This window comes from Neofelis nebulosa, chromosome 10, assembly GCF_028018385.1.
Source record: "Neofelis nebulosa isolate mNeoNeb1 chromosome 10, mNeoNeb1.pri, whole genome shotgun sequence".
Lineage (NCBI taxonomy): Eukaryota > Metazoa > Chordata > Mammalia > Carnivora > Felidae > Neofelis > Neofelis nebulosa.
The window spans coordinates 85,289,692-85,308,916 of NC_080791.1; the positions used below are offsets into that span (position 1 = coordinate 85,289,692).

Sequence of the window (19,225 nt, forward strand, 5' to 3'; positions counted from 1 at the left end):
AGGACTTTTAAGTAGAGAGGAATGGTATGGACAGAGAAAAAAATGAAATCATAGGATGGAGATATTCTAAATTTCAACATTAGAATGGTCTGCCTTACAAACTAGTGATGTCCCTGTTACTATGAGTATTCAAGAAATGATGTGATCAAAAGAGCCTATCTGGAAGGTGCAAGAGATTCCTGCCTTATGTTCTGAGTGGACTCAATCACTTCTACCTCAAGGACTCCAGGACCTGATGAAATCTATAAGTTAGAACAATGTAGATCTTTGCTCTCAGAAATGTTCTTTCTTTTTTCTTACTTTCTGTGTACTTTTTTCCCATGTGCAGTCTAATAATTCAGAGGCTAGATGATACATTCTTAAGAAATTCTCTAGCCATTGAGGAATATACCATGTAGGTCAAATCATCTCTCTCTGAAAAAGGCCTTCTGATGCCTTTGTTAGTGTCAGGACATGAGACCAGATGAATCATTCAACAATGAGGGGTTTGTTTCCTAAAATGTCCTTATATTTGAGTTGATATCCTTATAATTGAGGGGTAGAAGCAGTCTTTTAAAATAGTTTGTAACAATGATATATAAATTAATATTCACTATTATCACAATGGTAATTGACTAGCCATATATGGCTTTAGAATTTGGAAACTCACTCAATCATTCCTTCATTTATTCAGTAAATGATTAAAGGCAGCTATCCTGGTCTTCACACAGCATGTGTGACAAGAGTTTTTGCCCTCATGGATTTCCCAGACTGGTGGTTGTTGGGGAAGGGCGTGTGGTGGTGGGGACTGATAGGCACATTGCTGTGTGCAGTCATTACCATGATTGTTTTCAATGATGAAGAACCATTCCACAGATGAATACCAGGCAGGTCAAGGCACTTCAGGTGGAGAGAAACAAGTGGCTCAGAGGCGTACAATAGTGCATAAATGGAATGTGCCACGTTCAGCGACAGCTTGTAGTTGCTGAGCTGGGGCTTAGTTAATGTGTCAGGAAGAAACAAGTGTGGAGTGGAGGTGGGCCTGGGGGTGCAAATGAGGGTCAATGACAGGCCTGGACTCAGGTCAGAAGGGCTTGATTAGAGACTAAGTATTTTTTCTATCTGCAGTGCGTAGCCACTGAAGAACTGTATAAAAAGGATTAGGTTTTAGAAAGATTAACTGTCTGTGGGTGGAACTTTGAGGTGAAATGGAAGGAGGAGAAAATGGAGATAGAGACCAATCAGAAAACTACTTCAGTGACCCAGGATGACAACTGTATATTAACATGAATCCAGCTTGAATCTATATTAATTTAATTGTTCCTGGAATCAACGTTTATGTAGACAAAACATGATGAATTCCTCAAATAATTGGCAATTCCAAAATTCTAGTCTTTTAAAAACTGTAATATAATAACAAAATAGCTGAAAGTAGATCCTTGTGATGGCTGAACATGGAAGCTCCAGCTCTATCTTTTGGACAGAAAACTAATTAAATATTTACTAGCTCTTCACCTGACATACATTTCACAAACTCGGTGTGGGTTCCCCGCATGGGCTCTGTGCTGTTATTGAGCTAATGAGCTGAGTTCAAATAGGAAACAGGTAGCTTTTCTGGCCACACTGATTACTTACAGAATTTCACTGGAAGCATTTTCCATTGTTAAAGCATTTTTTTCCATTGGCTTTTCCTTTGGTCCCATAATTTGCTTTTCTTCTCCAAAAATTGCTACAGGTTTATGCACAGCAAGCTTGGCTCCAGACACAATGTCACTTTGCACTTCTAAAACAAGAGCTGAGCAGAAACATGCAAATTGCAAGGACATTAGTTATGATCGCAGAACACCAGGAATTTGAAAACACACGTTAAAATAAAAATGCAGACAATTTTCAACTATTTGGCCTAAGAGAACACATTCTAACTGTAATTAATAGTTGTTCTTTAATAAATTGGATTTCACTTCATTTTTGTAGATTCCTTCCTCTCAAGATATTGTCAGTCAAAAGTACTAAAAATAGAGGTTTATATCCAAAATATACAAAGAACTCATAAAATCCAATACCTGAAAAATCTGATTAAAAAATGGGCAGAAGACCCGAATAGACATTCTTCCAGAGAAGACATACAGATGGCCAACCTACACATGAAAAGATGCTCAGCATCACTAAACATCAGGGAAATGCAAATCAAAACCCCACTGAGATATCAGCTCACATCTGTCAGAATGTCTATTATCAAAAAGACAAAAAAATAACAAATGTTGGCAAAGATGTTGAGAAAAGGCAGCCCTTGTGCACTCTTGGTGGGAATGTACTTTTGGGGCACCCACTACGGAAAACAGTATGGAGGTTCCTCTGTTAAAAACAGAACTACTGTATGGTCTAGCAATTCCACTTCTAGGTATTTATCCAAAGAAAATGAAAACACTAATTTGAAAAGACATATGTACCCCTATGTAGATCATAGCAGTATTTACAATAGCCAAGATATGGAAACAATCTAAATGTCCATGGGAAGACGAATGGATAAAAAGTGCATGTGCGTACACACACAAAGGAATATTATGCAGCCATAGAAAATGAGCTCTTGCCATTTGCATCAACATGGATGTATCTCCAGAGTATAATGCTACATAAAATAAGGTAGAGAGAGAAAGACATGTGTAGAATCTAAAAAAATAAACAAAGCAAAACTGAAACAGACTCACAGATACAGAGAACAAACTGGTAATTGTCAGAAGGGTAGAAGGGTGGATGAAATAGATAAAGGGGATTAAGAAGTATAATCTTCCAGTTATAAAGAAGACATGGGGATGTGATGTACAGCATAGGGAATATCATCAATAATATTGTAACAACTTTGTATGGTGACAAATGGTAACTAGATTTATTGCAGTGACCATTTCATAATGTATACAAATATCAAATCACTATATTATATACTTGAAACAAATACAACACCATATATCAATTAACTTTCGATTTAAAAAGTGCCTAAGGAAAAAAAAAGTACTAAAAAAATAGGTCTTTCCAAAAAAATGTTATTTAGTTATTTAGTTAGTTATTGTAAATTCTAGCCTTTCAAATGGGCATATTATTTACATACATATCTCTAGATCATTCTCTAGGATCCTAAATTCCTCAGTGGAAGTCCCCAAAGCCTTGAAAGCTGCAGGCAAAACTTACTGTACAGTATTCAATATATGTAACAGGGAAATGTTTTAAATTATATTAGTGATTTTTCTCTTTTGTCGTTCTATACATAGAACCTTTGTCCTAGTTCCTGGGGTAGCCTTAAGGGAAGGAGGAGGACCATAAGTTGATAAGAAATGTTACAAAAGGAAAGCAAAAGTACAAAGATAGTGTGACACTCAAGTACAGCATGTTGCCATAAGACAAAGGCCATGTCAATCAGGATGACACTGTCATGATTTAGGTTTTTTCTAAACACTGTTAGCTCCCACTGAGCATATCAAAGCTTTAACATCAAGGTTGACTTGGAGAAAACCTACCATTTCTGGGCCTGAGGGAATTTAAGACAGAAGACAGAGGAAAGCAGAAAAACGCACTGGGTATCATGATTCCCCCTACAGGCTTCACTTCAGGTATCTACGCTACACCAAGGAAACACTGAGGACACTGTTCATTGTTGAGAACACTGTGATGAGTCACCTCTCAAGTTGCCTTCACCACTCCAATCTGAGGTACAGTTGTATCAACCTGGATCTGGTTTCTGAGGGGTGTGGCCATGACCCAAGATGTGCCAACAGTCATGCTGGGAAGGTTTCCAGAAGTAGTTGCCAAGGAGGGGTGAAGGGGTCTTGTAATAAAGATTTCAGAGATGACCACTCAGACACAGCCAGGCTTCAGAGGGCCAGAGAGAGCAGAAAGGCTGGGTCAGGCAGGAAGCACCTCCCATCCAAAGCATTGTCTGGGCCAAAGGAATGGAACATGGTCACCCAGCCATGAATATCAGCCAGCAAGACCCAGAAAGCAAGACACCCTGTCCCCCAAGTTCTTCCCTTCTATCTGAGAGAGGAACTGAGGGAGACTCTGGGGAATGGGAAATATGAAAGCTCTCCCTAAAGGGACAATTTAAATTAGTGGATGGGCCAAAATTTAAACCTGATCGGACATTTTATGTTTTCCTTAATGGAAAACAAAGAAGACTAAATTCGTTTTACTTTTCTTTTTTTTTTTTTATTTTGTTAACATTTATTAATTTTTGAGAGACCGACAGAGACAGAGTGTGAGTGGGAGAGGGGCAGAGAGGGAGACACAGAATCCGAAGCAGGCTCCAGGCTCTGAGCTGTCAGCACAGAGCCCAATGTGGGGCTCAAACTCACAAACCAGGAGATCATCACCTGAGCCGAAGTCGGACGCTCAACCGACTGAGTCACCCAGGCACCCCTGGAAGACTGAATTTGTTAAAGACGAAATAAATTACACTTTCTTTGCACATCACTGTGTAGTGTGAATGAAAATATGCAATCCTGTTAAATACATACATTAGTTTAAAGAGCTAAACAGCAGGATATAGGGGTGAAATATGACCTATTTAAACAAGCACAGATTTAAAAAAGGCAGAATCAAGTATTTAATTTTGGCAATATCTTTTATGGTAAATAATCCCAATGCTTACCCTCTATCTTATGTATGCTGCAGAAAGTTTGAATTTTAGAAATATCTGATGCTAAGTTCCTCAGGAAGATTTGCTTCTTTTGCTGAGCAACGGACACATCAGGATTGATCCAATGTTCTCCACATGAAACATATACCTAGCAAAGAAATGAGTCTCTGATCCCATGTACAACTCTTCACAGCAGGATTATTTGTAATCGCCCAAATCTGCCCAAAGTACAAACACAATGTCCTATAATCGGCAAATGGTTAAGCAAACTGTGACACCATTGACAAATACTCTGTGATAAAAAGGCAAAACTATCGATAAACCTAACGACTTTGAAAGATCTCAAGGGTTTTATACTAAGGAAAAAAAAAAGTACTTCTCCATACTATCTTTGCAACTTCCTGTAACTCTGTAATTTTTCAAAATAAAGTTATATAAATAATTTGTTAAAGGAAGGAAGGAAAGAAGAAAGAAAGGAAAGGAGGGACACAGGGAGGGAGGGAGGGATCAGGGGTTTGTAAACTAGGGCTGAAGCCCAGATCTGGCCTGCTGCCTGTTTTTGTAAATAGAGTTTTATTAGAACACAGTTAGGCCCATTCATGTACATGCTGTGACTGCTTTTGTGCATACAGTGGCAAGGGGTGATGTTTCGATAGAGACCATATGGTCTATAAATATTTATAAACTAACCTTTTACAGAAAAAGTTTGACAATGACTGACTGGTATGGATGAACCTGTCATATGTTAATGTGGTTATTTCTAGATGCTCAGATTACAGATCATACCTGTTCTTGATGTTGCTTCTATGTCTGTCTTAAATGAATTCATATTTCTTTGAAGTAAGAAAAAACAGGGTGATATATGCAGAACATTCAGTTAAGAAGAAAAATGACACTCAGTGCTGCCACTTCCATGGTCCCACACTGGTGATTATACACATTCTCTGCATGATGACCCAGGGACAACTTTCTTGAAGACTTCTTTTTGAACAACAGCCTTCCTTTTCTCCTCTGTACACACTTGATCAGGTAACTGTTGACGTTTCCATCTCTATGTTGGCTGCTCAGTGACAGGTTTGTTTCTAGCAAATATACAGGATCTTATAACAGTCACTCCCAACTTCATCCTACCTCCCTTCACCTCAGTGGCCTCAGAGACTTTTCCTTCCCTTCCCTTTATCTTTTTGTATCATATGGTCTAATACAATCCACCTAATTTTTTCTGCAATAACACAATGAATAAACACAGCAGCAAAGGAGAGGAAAACCAACAAACTAAAACCTTGGAAGTGAGAGAAGTGGAATTCAAAAGAGATCTATCTACCAGACTCCAAGGACACGGACTTTCCCCTCTGTCATGCTGCTTCTGATATTGGTCACTGGTACTTCAGTTTAAGACTCCCTCAAGAGGTGGCGGAGGGGGAGGGGGTGACACCTGGGTGGCTCAGTCAGTTAAGTGGCTCAAGTCATGATCTCTAGTTTCATTTCGTGAGTTCAAGCCTGGCATTGGGCTTCCTGCTGTCAGTGCAGAGCCTGCTTTGGATCCTCTGTCCCCAACTCTCTCTGCCCCTCCCCTCCCCCCACTCTGTCTCTCTCAAAAATAAATAAACATTAAAAAAAAAAAAAGATTCTCTCAAGAGGTCTTTGCATTCAGAGCCTGAGTTAACTTCTGATAATACGGTGTGAGCTTGGTTCTCTGCTCAAAGAATTTTAGGCATCAGTCAGGCAGGTTTTCTTTTCGAACTGATACCCCAACTTCCATCCCATAACAGTGGGCTGCTAAAGTCCTTCTTCTTAGCCTTCTCCAGCCACCCAAATAGGGCATGTGAAACACTAGATACAATTTTTTTTTTCTGAAAAAGTGAAATTATCACTTAGTAAGAAATCACTAAACAACTACAGTTGGAAGGTCTCAAAAAGAGGAGAGGATCTCCTTCAGAGTAGAAGACAGAAATTACAAGTGGTTAATAATCTGGTCTTCTCCCCGCCTCCACCTTCATTTATAAAATGGGTGGTGAGGGCATCCACCTCACAGGGCTGTGATGGGCATTAAATGAGCTCATTTTCAGAAAGCCCTGAGGATAATGCCTAATGGTAAGCTCTCAACAGCTAGTGATCAGTGTTACTTTGTGAGGGTTGCTGGGTGAGGACAATTCTGAGAGAAAATAAGGGGGGAAGTGGTAAATGTCTGAAGTCTTACATTTTGAAACATTTGTCTTTTAGTTGTATGGGTAGAGTAACATTTCCAGTTTCACATTCATGTCCTTACCAATTCGTCCCTTCGGAGGTCTTTTAGGGCAAAGATTTCCTTTCCCTTTTCATTGAACAATCTCCGAGCTGCAGAGGGTAGATTTAAAATTTCAGTGCACCTGTAGTAAGAGACACAAAAATTCATCTTGTATACAGAAGGTTTCCAGCAAAGAAGAGAGAAAATATGAGAAATCAAGTCTTTAACAACTACTCGTGCTGCAGACCTGTGAGACAGTCAAGAGGTAGGCCCTGCAGCCCATCAGGCTCTTGGAGTCTCATTCTCCTTATACACGCTGGGGGACTTAGGCAAATTATTTAACCTCTCTAAGCCTACATTTCTTATCTTCCAGGGTTTTAGTGAAGATTAAGGGTTGATTTTGAGAAGTGCTTAGCACACTGCTGGGCACGATCAACAAATAAGCAGGCATATTATTCCTGATTCTCCATTCTTCAATATGCCCCATACTTTCTATCTGTGTCTTTGTTTTTCTCATGCTCTTCCTTCTACCTAAAACACTTTCCTTGCTTTCTCTACTGAAGTTATATTCTTTCCCCAGAGTCATATCCATCACCAAGCAGTTCCTCATCTCCCTCCATTAGAAGTGATCTCTATAGCCCTTTAACACCCTTTCAAAGAGGGACTTTTAGCCTGGTTAAACATTAAAACAGTGATTTCTACCTCCTAGGCCCCAAACAAGCATTTGACCTGCCCTATGGCTGTCAAAATGAATGCATGTTTTCCCGTTTCCTGAGGAGCTCCCTATCTAGTCAGGGGAGAGACAGGTCAGCAACTGAAGTATAATACAAAGGGCTGGGTGCTGTCACAGGCACCTGGCCAGGGTGCTGTGAGAACCCAGGAAAAACAACACAATGAATTCCTCCAGGGAACCTGTATCTAAGGAAGTGACCTTTGGGTTGGTCTTTGACAGGTGAATAGGAGTTCGTCAAGAAGGGTTAGGACTTTGAGAAGTTTCGTATGACTGGACTTGAGTGTATAGACAGGAGCAGGAGCCAGATGAAGCTGGAAAAGAAGACAGGAACACACAGAAAGCACTTAAGATACCAGACTAATTAATTTGTACTCTATCCCATGAACAGCAGGAAGTCATTCAGATAGGAGAAAAGAAATGTGGTGTTATCAGATCTGCTCTTTGGAAAGTTAACTGTCAGAAAGGTGGAAGATGGACTGAAGGCACGAGAGGCTGGAAATTACCCAGCCAGTTCAGGATAGCTGTAAGGAGGCGGAATTGTGGGAAGAGGAGAGAGAGTTTAAGGAATATGATGGGGCTATTGAGAAAACTGTTGAGGTGATCCTGCCTTTGCAACAATTAAGTATAAAAGATTCTTGCTACATATATTTTATATTAGAATGCACTATCTATAGTAAGTGAATTAGAAGTGACTTTGTGCTCATCAGGAAGGCTGAGCTGTATGAAGAATATTTCTCAATTTTATATCCTCAGATGGGATAAAGCAATTGAGCAGATAATTAGGCACTCCATTTCTCTGAGAGGTCTTGGAAGGAAATACACCTCATGTCACAGCTCCGGAAGCTGATGGACTGGCTTGGCCACATTTCTCATCCACAGGAGTTGCTGGGGAGGGAGTGGGAGAGGACTGTAGGAAGACTGAGCCCCCAGCCACAAGATGTGTCTGATTCTTTCTTTGCTGCCCAAAGACTCAACCCGATTTCTTTTACTTTCCCTAAATGGATATCTTTGTGGGTCCAGGCAGTTATAGCATAACCTAAGAAGAGTTACCATTATCGTATCTGATCCCACTCACATTTTCCTGGAGAACATTTGGACTATGGTAATATCCTGTTTTAGGACAATGAGTGGGAGAATAGAAGGGATGGGTGGTTGGTAAATCTCCCTTCCTTTTTTGAAACCCTGGTTTTAATAGTGCTGAATTTAATTGGCCCATGTAGGTGGGTTAGAGAGGACTGGGATAAGCTGTTTCCTCTGTATTTAATTCCTCTAAGTCACATGCCAGCCTACATAAATGGAGAGAGAAGAAAAGAATTGGCTGTTAAGTGCCTAATAAGGAGTGTGGACTCTGGAGTCACATTGCCTGGGTTCAAATCCCAGCCCTCCTATAGTGGTTATGTTAACTTCAAAGAAGTCACTTAATTTCTCTGAGCCTCATTTGCCCCATCAGTAAAAGACAGATATGGCAGTACTCATCTCACAATGATGTTTTACAGATTAAATGTGTGGATATCGGTAAAGCACCTGGCACATAAAATGTCAGCAACACATTATTCAAATGGATCAAGGACTGCAAGCATTTCATGTCTACTCTCACCTAATTCTTACACCATTTCTGAGAGGCCCATTTCACTGATGAGGAAACTGAGCCTGAAGGTGAACTGCCTTGCCCAAGGTTGCATAGCTAGCAAGGAGGAGAGCTGAAATTCCGACCTACATCTGAGTCGTTTACAACATTGTACGGCCTCGTGAGAGGCCATCATCATAGAATAATGCCACACTAGATCTAAAGAATGGGGAGACTGAGGCTGGATGCTCGCAAGTGGCCCAGGGTTTCTCTGTCATGTGGAGGCAAAGGTCCTAGAACCAAGGTCCTCTGACTTACACACCAGGAGTTAGGACTGGCAACCACATGGCCTATTCAGATTTACAGGGAGTCCAGAAAAGCAGAGCCTTAGCTCTGTGCTTTCTCAGGACTGAGTCGAGAGAGGAGCAGTAAGTGGAGCTGGCTCCATGAGGGCTGTATTTCACTACAACACAGGATGCCCTGGGAGAGGAGGGCAGGGGTGGGAGGGAGCAACTGTGTCTCCAGGGTCTGCAGATGGCTACAGATCTGCAATAGTGGAGACTTCCTCCAATAGCTCGCCTGGACGCCCATCCCAGGAGCCCCACCACACTCTTCCGGTTATTTCAAAACAGTAGCAAAACCCACAGAAGCTATGGATACATGCTTTCTTCTTTTCTTTATCTTCTTGCTTCTTATCTCCATATTTTTGTATCTTTCTCTTTTTCTCTCCTCTCCATGTGGCCTTCCCCCGAAGAGCTGCCCCTCCCAGGTTCTTTCCCCTTCCTGGTCATGTATAAAATGATCCCTTGATCATTTCCACTTCTGCACAATTAAATGCTGCCCCATGTGGTTTTTTTGACTGTTTCACTAAGCAAACTGTCTTCTCAACAAGTTAGGAGTTTTCTGAGAGCAAGGAATGTCTTTCCCTTCCCTTTTTTTAATTTCCACCAGAATATCTAATGGCAGTGATGTACATGAGATGAACATAACAGATACTGAAAAGAATCAAATTCTTTAATGCTTTCCTTTTAGCTCTTCAATCAATCCTGTTTAACAAGGAGGAAAATGGGACTCCGAGAAGGGGAGTGCTTTGCTGAGGTTTTCCAGTTAGTTACTGGCAAACCTGGGGTTAAAATCAATCCCCTTGACTCTCAACCCAGTAGTCTTTTCAGTACTCCATGTTACCTGCAACTTTAAGTAGCAACAAAAACAATCTATGTTAGTAGATTTAGTAGATTGTCATACTACCAGATCTGCCTTTGAGATGGAAGAACTTAGAGATGGAAGAACTACCACCAACAAGAAGTGATCATCAAAACTATCTGTAGTGAATTATTAAAGAAAAAAAAACAGCATAATCTTACTTGCATTCTGTAAGACCTCTCCCTCATATTCAACAAGACATATTTTGGGGGCGTCTGGTGGCTCAGTCAGTTAAGCGTCCAACTCTTGATTTTGGCTCAGGTTGTGATCTCACAGTTCGTGAGTTTAGCCCCACACTCGGCACTGTCAGTGCAGAACCTGCTTGGGATTCTCTCTCTCCCTCTCTCTCTGCCTATCCCCGGTGCACACATGTGCTCTCTCTCTCAAAATAAATAGACAAATAAACTAAAAAAAAAAAAAAAAGACATATTTTTAGAAATGTTTATACCTGGTGTTCTGCCTTTAAACAGTTATCGAATTCTATGGAGTAACTCTTGTTTTGGTAGGAAAGTATTCATCAAAAGAAAAGTTACAATGCATTTCACAAATACGATATGGATTGATGACAATTAAAAGCTGTTTTAAAGTAGATAATGACTAACCTCAATTCAAACAAATAGAAACCAAACAAAAGTGCTGTACAACTGTGATTTTTTTTTAAGTGGGACTAATCTATATTTACAGAATTGGTAGTTGAGAAGCTAGGGAAGGAAATTGCCAGACCTTGAAATTTGGAGCAAAAATTTATTAACTAACACTAGTATCATAAACTCACATAGTTTATATATCTCACAGATTAAAAACTCCAGAATCATTATGTTAACAAGAGCTTTCTTATACAGATAACATATGTATTTTGTGTTATGTGTTTTACGTAACTATTCAGGCATTGGAATGGAAAATACCTTTGCATTTAGGATAGTAAGTATTTACCTCTCCAAAAGTTGGTGAAATTCAGTCTGGATTGTTTCTGTTACAGGATATTTAGTATTGTAGTTTTTCACATTCTTTTTCCTTTCAGTGTCAACATTTCTGAAACAAATGATCCAAGATTTGACTGATATGTCAGTATACATTGTCAATTACATTTCATCTTTAAATATGTGAAAACATCATTAGGTTTTAATTTATCATAATTCGTCCTAAAATCATATGCCTTCTTAAAAAATGGGATTTCAAAAACTATTGCAATTAAAGGGCCACCTGGGTGGCTCAGTCAGTAAGCATCCAACTCTTGATCTTGGCTCAGGTCATAATGTCACAGTTGGTGAGATTGAGCCCTGCATCAAGCTAGGCACTGTCAAGTGAGGAGCTTGCTTGGGATTCTCTCTCTCCCTCTCTCTCTCTCTGTCTCTCCCCCACCTCACACTTGCTCTTTCTCTCTCTCAGAATTAATAAACTTAAAAAAATCTATTGCAATTAAGTATTAAGCTTCATAAAAATTTATACTATGAGCAATTTATGTAAGAAAATGAATTTTCAGTATTTTAATCCTCTTCTAATAATGCTGAACATTCTGAGATGTGAATTTATCAATTTTAAATAAAATGTACAGAGCATATTCATTTGACTATGATGTTTTATTTCTATATTGTTCATACTCATATATTTATTCATATATTATTTATGTTATCAATCCAAACCTAAAAATTTTTAAACTGGAAAGCGAATAATAATGATCATAGAAAAAAAATGCTTAATTGTTAATATATAACTATTCAAATTTTTAAGTTAGAAAACTATCTGGTATAGTTTTAGAATCTCTATATAATATTAAATGAAAGAAATATGGTCAAATATAGTTATTCATTCATTCACAAAAAATGGTAATCAAATATAATTAATAATAAATAAAAAGATAGATGACTGAATGAATAAATGAATGAATTCAATAAGCACTAATTTAGGGCCTACTGTGGGCCTTGTATCATGTGGTGAATAAAATGGCTTAATATTTGATTGACAAGAACATGCTGTCCCATGACCTGACCATAGCAGAAAGCACATATATGGATGAAGAACACATTGTCCCTGTTCTCTGTCTCATGGGTAGAAACATAAGCAGATAACCACAACACAGAGTGGTAGGAGCTATGTTGGGGAGAAGCCCACGGTGATCAAAGCAATGGAGAATGTAGAGAAACAAGCTACAACTAATTAAGGGGTGGGAAGGGAAGTGTCAAGTTTAGGGTCAACATCTAGAAATGAAATCCAAACTCATTCCCAGAAGACCTTTATAATTTTAAAGCAGATGGAAGGTGTTAGGGAGTGGCAGGGATTTAAGAGTGGGAATTGGAGAGACTGTTGATGACAGAGCTAGAAAAATAATACACAGGAACAAATCATAAAGACCCTTAAACACTGTATGAAGGTGCTTGAATGAGTCCAGGGATCATAACTTACTAACAATTTACTCATTAAAATTATCTAAAAATATAAAGTTTATAGGGGTGCCTGGGTGGCTCAGTCGGTTGAGCGACTGACTTTGGCTCAGGTCACGATCTTGCAGTTTGTGAGTTCGAGCCCCACGTCGGGCTCTGTGCTGACAGCTTGGAGCCTGGAGCCTGCTTCGGATTCTGTGTCTCCTTCTCTCTCTGCCCCACCCCCACTTGTGCTCTGTCTCTCTCTGTCTACCAAAAATACATAAAATATTAAAAAAAATTAAAAATATAAAGTTTATTACATAGCTTCACATTGAGCCTTTCTTCTTACAATTCCTTAAAAAAACACTATAAAATTTTCCTTGTTTAACTTACTATTCTGAGAGATGAAATTCACCTTGAAATCATAATGGTTTTAATTTATGTGAGTTTGACAGCCACTATTCAAGATGAATTGACAAGATCTTGTTACTCATCAAGAATAATGACGGACTCAGTAATAAACAAATGATATTTGACCTTCCTTTGGCTTTGTAAATGAAGGAACTAGCAACAACAAATTCCTCTCAAAACTGTCTAGAATGATTTATTAAGTAACTAAAGGACAGCACGCTACTAGGATAGGATTTGGTTAAAAGGAATCTGTATTCATTGTGCTAGCTTGATTTTGTGTGTAGACACTAAACAGCCCAACTATCTTTCCTTTCAAGTGAATGCAAGTAATGAACCCCTATAGGTCACTAGCATTTATTTCTTCTGAAGGAAAAAATACTTAGCTTGGATGTATTAAAAGTAGCACAGCAGGACTTCTACTTTGCACAACTCTGGGTTGCCATTTATATAGAATACAATGTGAAAAGCGCCCTCTGGAGCTGGGCAATGCATCTGCCCCTTAAGGTTAGCCCAAACTCTTTCCATTTGAACCTTTTGTTAACCAGTACTTACATACAGCTCTGAGGGCAAACAAGGTTATTGAGGATCCTGTAGAAAACTTTCTGAGTCGACCAAGAAAAATTAATGTGTGTTTAGCAGAGTGTTAGTGTCAAGTGTATGCCAGTGTATTTTAATTATTTGGGAATAATTAATTTATGCAGTGAACAGAGTGAATACTTGATTAATTAGGGCATGCTGTTCCATGAATATAACAGAGGGTTTCATATACTTTCACTGGAATAGCCCACATTAACAAATCTCTCAAATTATGTTTGGATTACCTGATTGAACTACTCATTTTAAAACATTAATGTGAAAAGATAAAATCTGTATATAGTCTTGAGCCACACTGAAGGATATAGTGTAGGAAGATAAATGCAGGAAGGGACAAAAATTATTTGTTAACTTTGGATGTTTTAAAAAAAGTCATATACTACTTTAAGGGCATTACCCTCACATTTTACATCTAGCTGAATGAGCTAATTATGAAGTGTATGCGTCAAAGATTTCAATTTCAGGCTTGACTTTACTTTGAAGATTAATTTTTTACTTTATCATCTTTACAGGCAGTTCAGTGGACAGCCGAACTGAATGTTACTCATTGTTCAGCGGTGTATGAAGTATATTTAATCAATGTGAAGGAAGTAATATTAAATGATTATCAGCAGCCTCAAATATTCTAAACATCTCAAAAGAAAGGTCAAGAGGTAAAATCACTGCTAATAATATGAGAAACAATGTGTTTAACTCATTCTTTCCATCGCAGCTTTGCACTGGTCTGAGATTTCTTTTGTCATAAAACATAATGAAAATACAGCAGGTGATTTTTCTCCAATGTTGGAGAAATATTGGCTGTATGAGATTTTATTCCAATCTTTTAACATAAGCTAAATTGCAGATCAATGTTTTTCTAGGATGATAAGCTTTTAAAATGGTATTCTAAGGCAGAGATATAAATTATATGAAGCTATATTTTGAGAACTGTATTTGTATGTTAAATATGCCAGAAATCGTAATGTAAATAATAATGTACAATAATAATTTAAAAAGGAATTACACAATTCTGTTTAAAAAGCCATTTATGAACTCAGTTATTTTGAGATACATTAATAAAACAAAAGTGCTAATTCAAAATGGACATTGATTCTACAACTTTTTTTGATCAGGATTACTCATTTCTGATTCTTTTCTCCTGTGCTTAGCCTAAATCAGTAGGGTTAAATTCCCAACAAATTTTAACTAATTCTTAGTCTCTATTTTCATCTCCAAATACCAACATGAGAACCCTTTTTAAAAATAAACATGGGGCGCCTGTATGGCTCAGTTTGTTGAGCATCTGACTTCAGCTCAAGTCATGATCTCACAGTTCATGAGTTCAAGCCCCTCATGGGCTCTTTGTTGTCCAGCGCAGGGCCAGTCTCAGATCCTCTGTTCCCTTCTCTCTCTGCCCCTCCCCCACTCATTCTCTCTCTCTTTCTCTCTCTCTCACACACAAAAATAAATATTTTTAAAAACTGCTTTAAAAATTAATGTCTGTAAAAGTTAAATCTTTATTTATAAATGTATACGAAATAATAAAAAGATACGACCCAGATTGCTTTTTATAAATAAACAAACAAGCAAACACAGAATTCTCTCAGAAAAGCATACACAATGAAGACAAAAATTTGTAGAAATTAGAAACAAGAAGTATGAATAAGTTGTTCTTACAGAATTTTCCGTCCAGGTGAGACATCTGGACTGGTTAGAACAATGGCTCTGTTTTTATTCTTGTCTCCATTCCGCAAAACTCTCAGCCTCACAGGGACAGGTGGCCCTGGGGTCTTACAGATGGATTTCTTCATGGGAGGACTGTTTGGAATCAGCAATCCTTCTATTGGCCAATCAAACTCCTTCAGAAAAAAATGACAAAGAATGTGATAATAAGAAGAGTCATTTCTAGATATAAAAAAAATTTAAACACACAACTTATACCTTTAATTTTTTTGTTCATTCATCAGAAAATGTATTGGCCACCTAAGATGTTTCAGACAATTCCAAGTGATGTTTTACTTAATTAAAGAGGAAAAATTTTAAGATGAGCAGTTTAAAAATGTGTGTACAACCTGTGTTGTGTTACAGCATAGAAGACTTAGTTCTTCTCGGAGAAACATCATTCTCAAAAGATAAAACTGAATTAACTGGATGCTTTTTGCTTGTGTGTGAAGTATCTTTAATCGATGTGAAGAATGTGCGAAAAGTGGTTTTACAATAGTCTGAGATAGTATCATCTTAAGCTAGATCTATTTGGCAAAAAGAACATATTTGAGGAGCTCTCCAAAAACCAGAATGAGAGGACAAAAGAACTTAGACAAATTTCAGCTGTTTCAGTTGCCAAACTCACTTACTTTGTATCATTCATTCATTTATTAATTCATGCATTTTCTAAATATTGATTGATGGTTTACTATATTCCAGGCACAGTAGTAGGCACTGGAAATAAAACTGCACAAGACAGAATACTCTTCCTCAAGGAATTTCCAGCATGGCCTCAAAAACTTACCTAGAAATAAACTGGCAATTACAATAGTGTGTACAACCGCAACAGAGAATTGGGTGTGATGGGACCACACAGGAGGAGAACCTACCTTAAAAATGCAGTGTAGCAGATCTGAAGTTTCAGTTGGAGTTAGTGCAGTAAAGGATGGGTAAAAAGACAGGGCATAGTGTAGGTAAGAGACTTAAGGATTAACAGAACATGCTATTTGGGTGGTAAAAAGAGGCAAGGATTGCTCCCAGGTTTGTAGTTTGAGCAACTGGGTGGATGGTATGGCTAGTCACAAAAATAAACTTTTGTGGAAGAAGAGTAAATAGGGGGACAGATGATCAGAGATGATGTTGTTAGGCAAGGTCTAAATTCTTTCGTTTTTTTCCCTATCTGCATAAATAATTGTCCTGGCAGCAATTAATCCCCCATTAATCTGCAATGACCATCCTGTAAAATACCTCAATTCCATTTAAGTGTGCATGTTTCTATGTGTTCTATTCTCTTCAATTGTTGATTTCCCTATCCTTATACAGGACTCTACTGCCTTGATTACAACAGCTTTATATTTGATAAGTTTTGATATTTGACAGGGCAACTACCCTCACCTTGTTGTTATTCTTTGGAAATTGGCTTCTGTTGGCCCTTTAATATTTCATATGTATTTATGAATCAGCTTGCCTAGTTTTCTAAAAGTCTGTGTGGGATATTAATGCTCTGCATAACTTCCTATCAGTCCCATTTTGGTAAGATTTTTTTGTGAATGTCCATTGAGTCATATAAAAATCTTTTTATCTGCATTTGTTGAGATGTGTTTGTATGATTATTTACCCTTTCATCGGCTCTGTGTTAATTACATTAATTTAAAAAATTTTTCTTTAATATTTAATTTTTGAGAGGGAAAGAGAGCATGAGTGGAGGAAGGGAAGAGAGAGACACAGACAGAATCCGAAGCAGGCCCCACGCTCACATGCTGTCAGCACAGAGCCCAACGCAGGGCTTGAACTCACAAACTGGGAGATCATGACCTGAACTGAAGTCAGAGGCTTAACTGACTGAGCCACCCAGCCATCCCTAATTTTTTGAAATTTTAAACTAATATTGCATTCGTGGATCAATCTAAATTGGTCACAGTGTCTTATCTTTTTTACAGATTGCTAAATTCAATTTTCTAGTATTTACATTAGGATTTTTGCATGTATGTTCATAAATGAAATTAATGTGTAGTTTTCTTATACTAACTTTGTCGAATTTTGGTATTAGGTTTATCCCAACCTCATGAAATGAGTTAGACAGTGTCGCTTCTTTTTTATCTGCCAATAAATCTATTTGGTATTGGTGTTCTCTTGGTGGGGAGATTTTAACTATTGATTCTATTTCTTCCACAATTATTGGATTATTCAGGCTTTTTGTTTCTTCTTGACTCCATTCTAAGTTACTTCTGTGCAGGACGTTGACCATTCTGTTTATCTAAGTTATAATATTTATTAGCATAAAGTTATTTATACTATCCTCTTATTATCTCCTTAATCTCTCACTATCTGTATTTACAGCTTTCCTTTATTTCTAATATTATGTACCTTTACTATTTTTTCTTAATCAGTTTGGCCAGGTATATCAAAGCAACAAATTTTTGACTTTGTTGATTTGTTTTGTAGGTATCGTATCAATTTCTGCTCTTATAACTTTCTATGCCTTTCCTTCTAATTCTTTGAGTTTGTTTTGCTATTATATTCCTGACTTTTCAAATTGGAAGCTTATCTCATTAATTTTTAGCCTCTCTTCTTTTTCAATTTAAGTATTTAAGGTGGTACATTTCCTTCAAGTACACTTCAGCTACATCTCACACATTTTGTTTTGGTTCTTAAATACAGTATTTCTTTTTTAATTTTTCATCATGATTTCTTCTTTATCCCATGAGTTAATTAAAATGTCTATCTAAATTTCCCAATATTGGGCCTTTTCTAATTATTTATTTATTTATTTTTAACTTAATCCGTCAGCAAAACCTGCTTCTACTTTCAAAATATATCTAGGACTGTTCTACTCTTAAACACCTCCACTCCCACAGTGCTGGTCCACTAGTTTTTCTTACCTACAAATTGCAAAACTCTTCTGCTTATTCTTGCTTCCATCTTATCTCCCTTTTGTTCCATTATTATAATGATCCTGTTATACTTAAGTCAGAGCACATCACTCCTCTAACTCCTCTGTTCCACACCCTCCCATCTCAGTAAGAGTCAAAGATTTTCAAATGGCTTACGAGACTCTGCATGATCTCTATCCCGTCTGACCTTATCTCCCACTGCTCTCCCCCTCACAAATACTGCTGCCGTATTTACCGCATTGTTCCTGAAAGACACCATTGCAGGCTCTTTGCATTTCTTGGCATGTTCTTGCCCTAGGGAGCTGTTTGTTCTTCAGGTCTTTACTCAAGTATCACCTCAATAAAAGCTTCTCAAGGCAATCAGAAATTTCCAAACCCTGTCCTGCCTCACCTTCCCCCCACCCCACCACCAACATTCTCTATCCCCTATTCTTGCTTCTATTTTCTTCTTAGTTCTTATCACTAACATTCAGAAGAGCATCTCGTGAAGTGGCTAAGAGCTTGGGCTCTGGAGTCAGACTTCCTGAATTTGAATTTTTGAGCCATCATTCTCGCTCTGTGAACTTGGGGCAAACCTTTGACCCAAATGAGATGGAAGTTAATGGATCAATTCTTTCCTTTTTCTCCTGCAGGAGAGACTCTCCTAAAATCACTGTTTAAATGGCTTATTGAAAGACAGCTTGAAAGCACATCACTTATTGGCTCTCCTTCCTTCCCTGCTTGTCCCTGGGATCGCACATCCTAACGAGATAGTAGCATAGAAGCCATTTGCCTCAGATTCTGCTTTCTGAGGAACCCAAGCAATGAGACCATAATCTGCATGAACTATTAATGGAAGAAGTTTCCTAAAGGGGATATGGGTACCAATACCCAAAGGATGGAGAAGTCATGATAGGCAGGCAGAAAGCTCAAACAATCACTACAGATGTGGCCTTAGAATC

At 38.1% G+C, this 19,225-nt stretch overlaps 1 protein-coding gene across 2 annotated transcripts in view; it reads right to left on the reverse strand.

Moving 5' to 3' along the window:
• DCDC1 (doublecortin domain containing 1) overlaps positions 1-19,225 on the reverse strand; it is a 484,783-nt gene that overhangs the window by 64,105 nt on the left and 401,453 nt on the right. For both annotated transcript variants that reach the window (XM_058688531.1, XM_058688532.1), the window contains 5 exons: positions 15,364-15,545; positions 11,273-11,371; positions 6,879-6,978; positions 4,622-4,757; positions 1,615-1,774 (listed from right to left, as the gene is read on the reverse strand). In XM_058688531.1, coding sequence (XP_058544514.1) covers positions 1,615-1,774; positions 4,622-4,757; positions 6,879-6,978; positions 11,273-11,371; positions 15,364-15,545 — 677 coding nt within the window. The remainder of the gene's footprint in view (positions 1-1,614; positions 1,775-4,621; positions 4,758-6,878; positions 6,979-11,272; positions 11,372-15,363; positions 15,546-19,225) is intronic.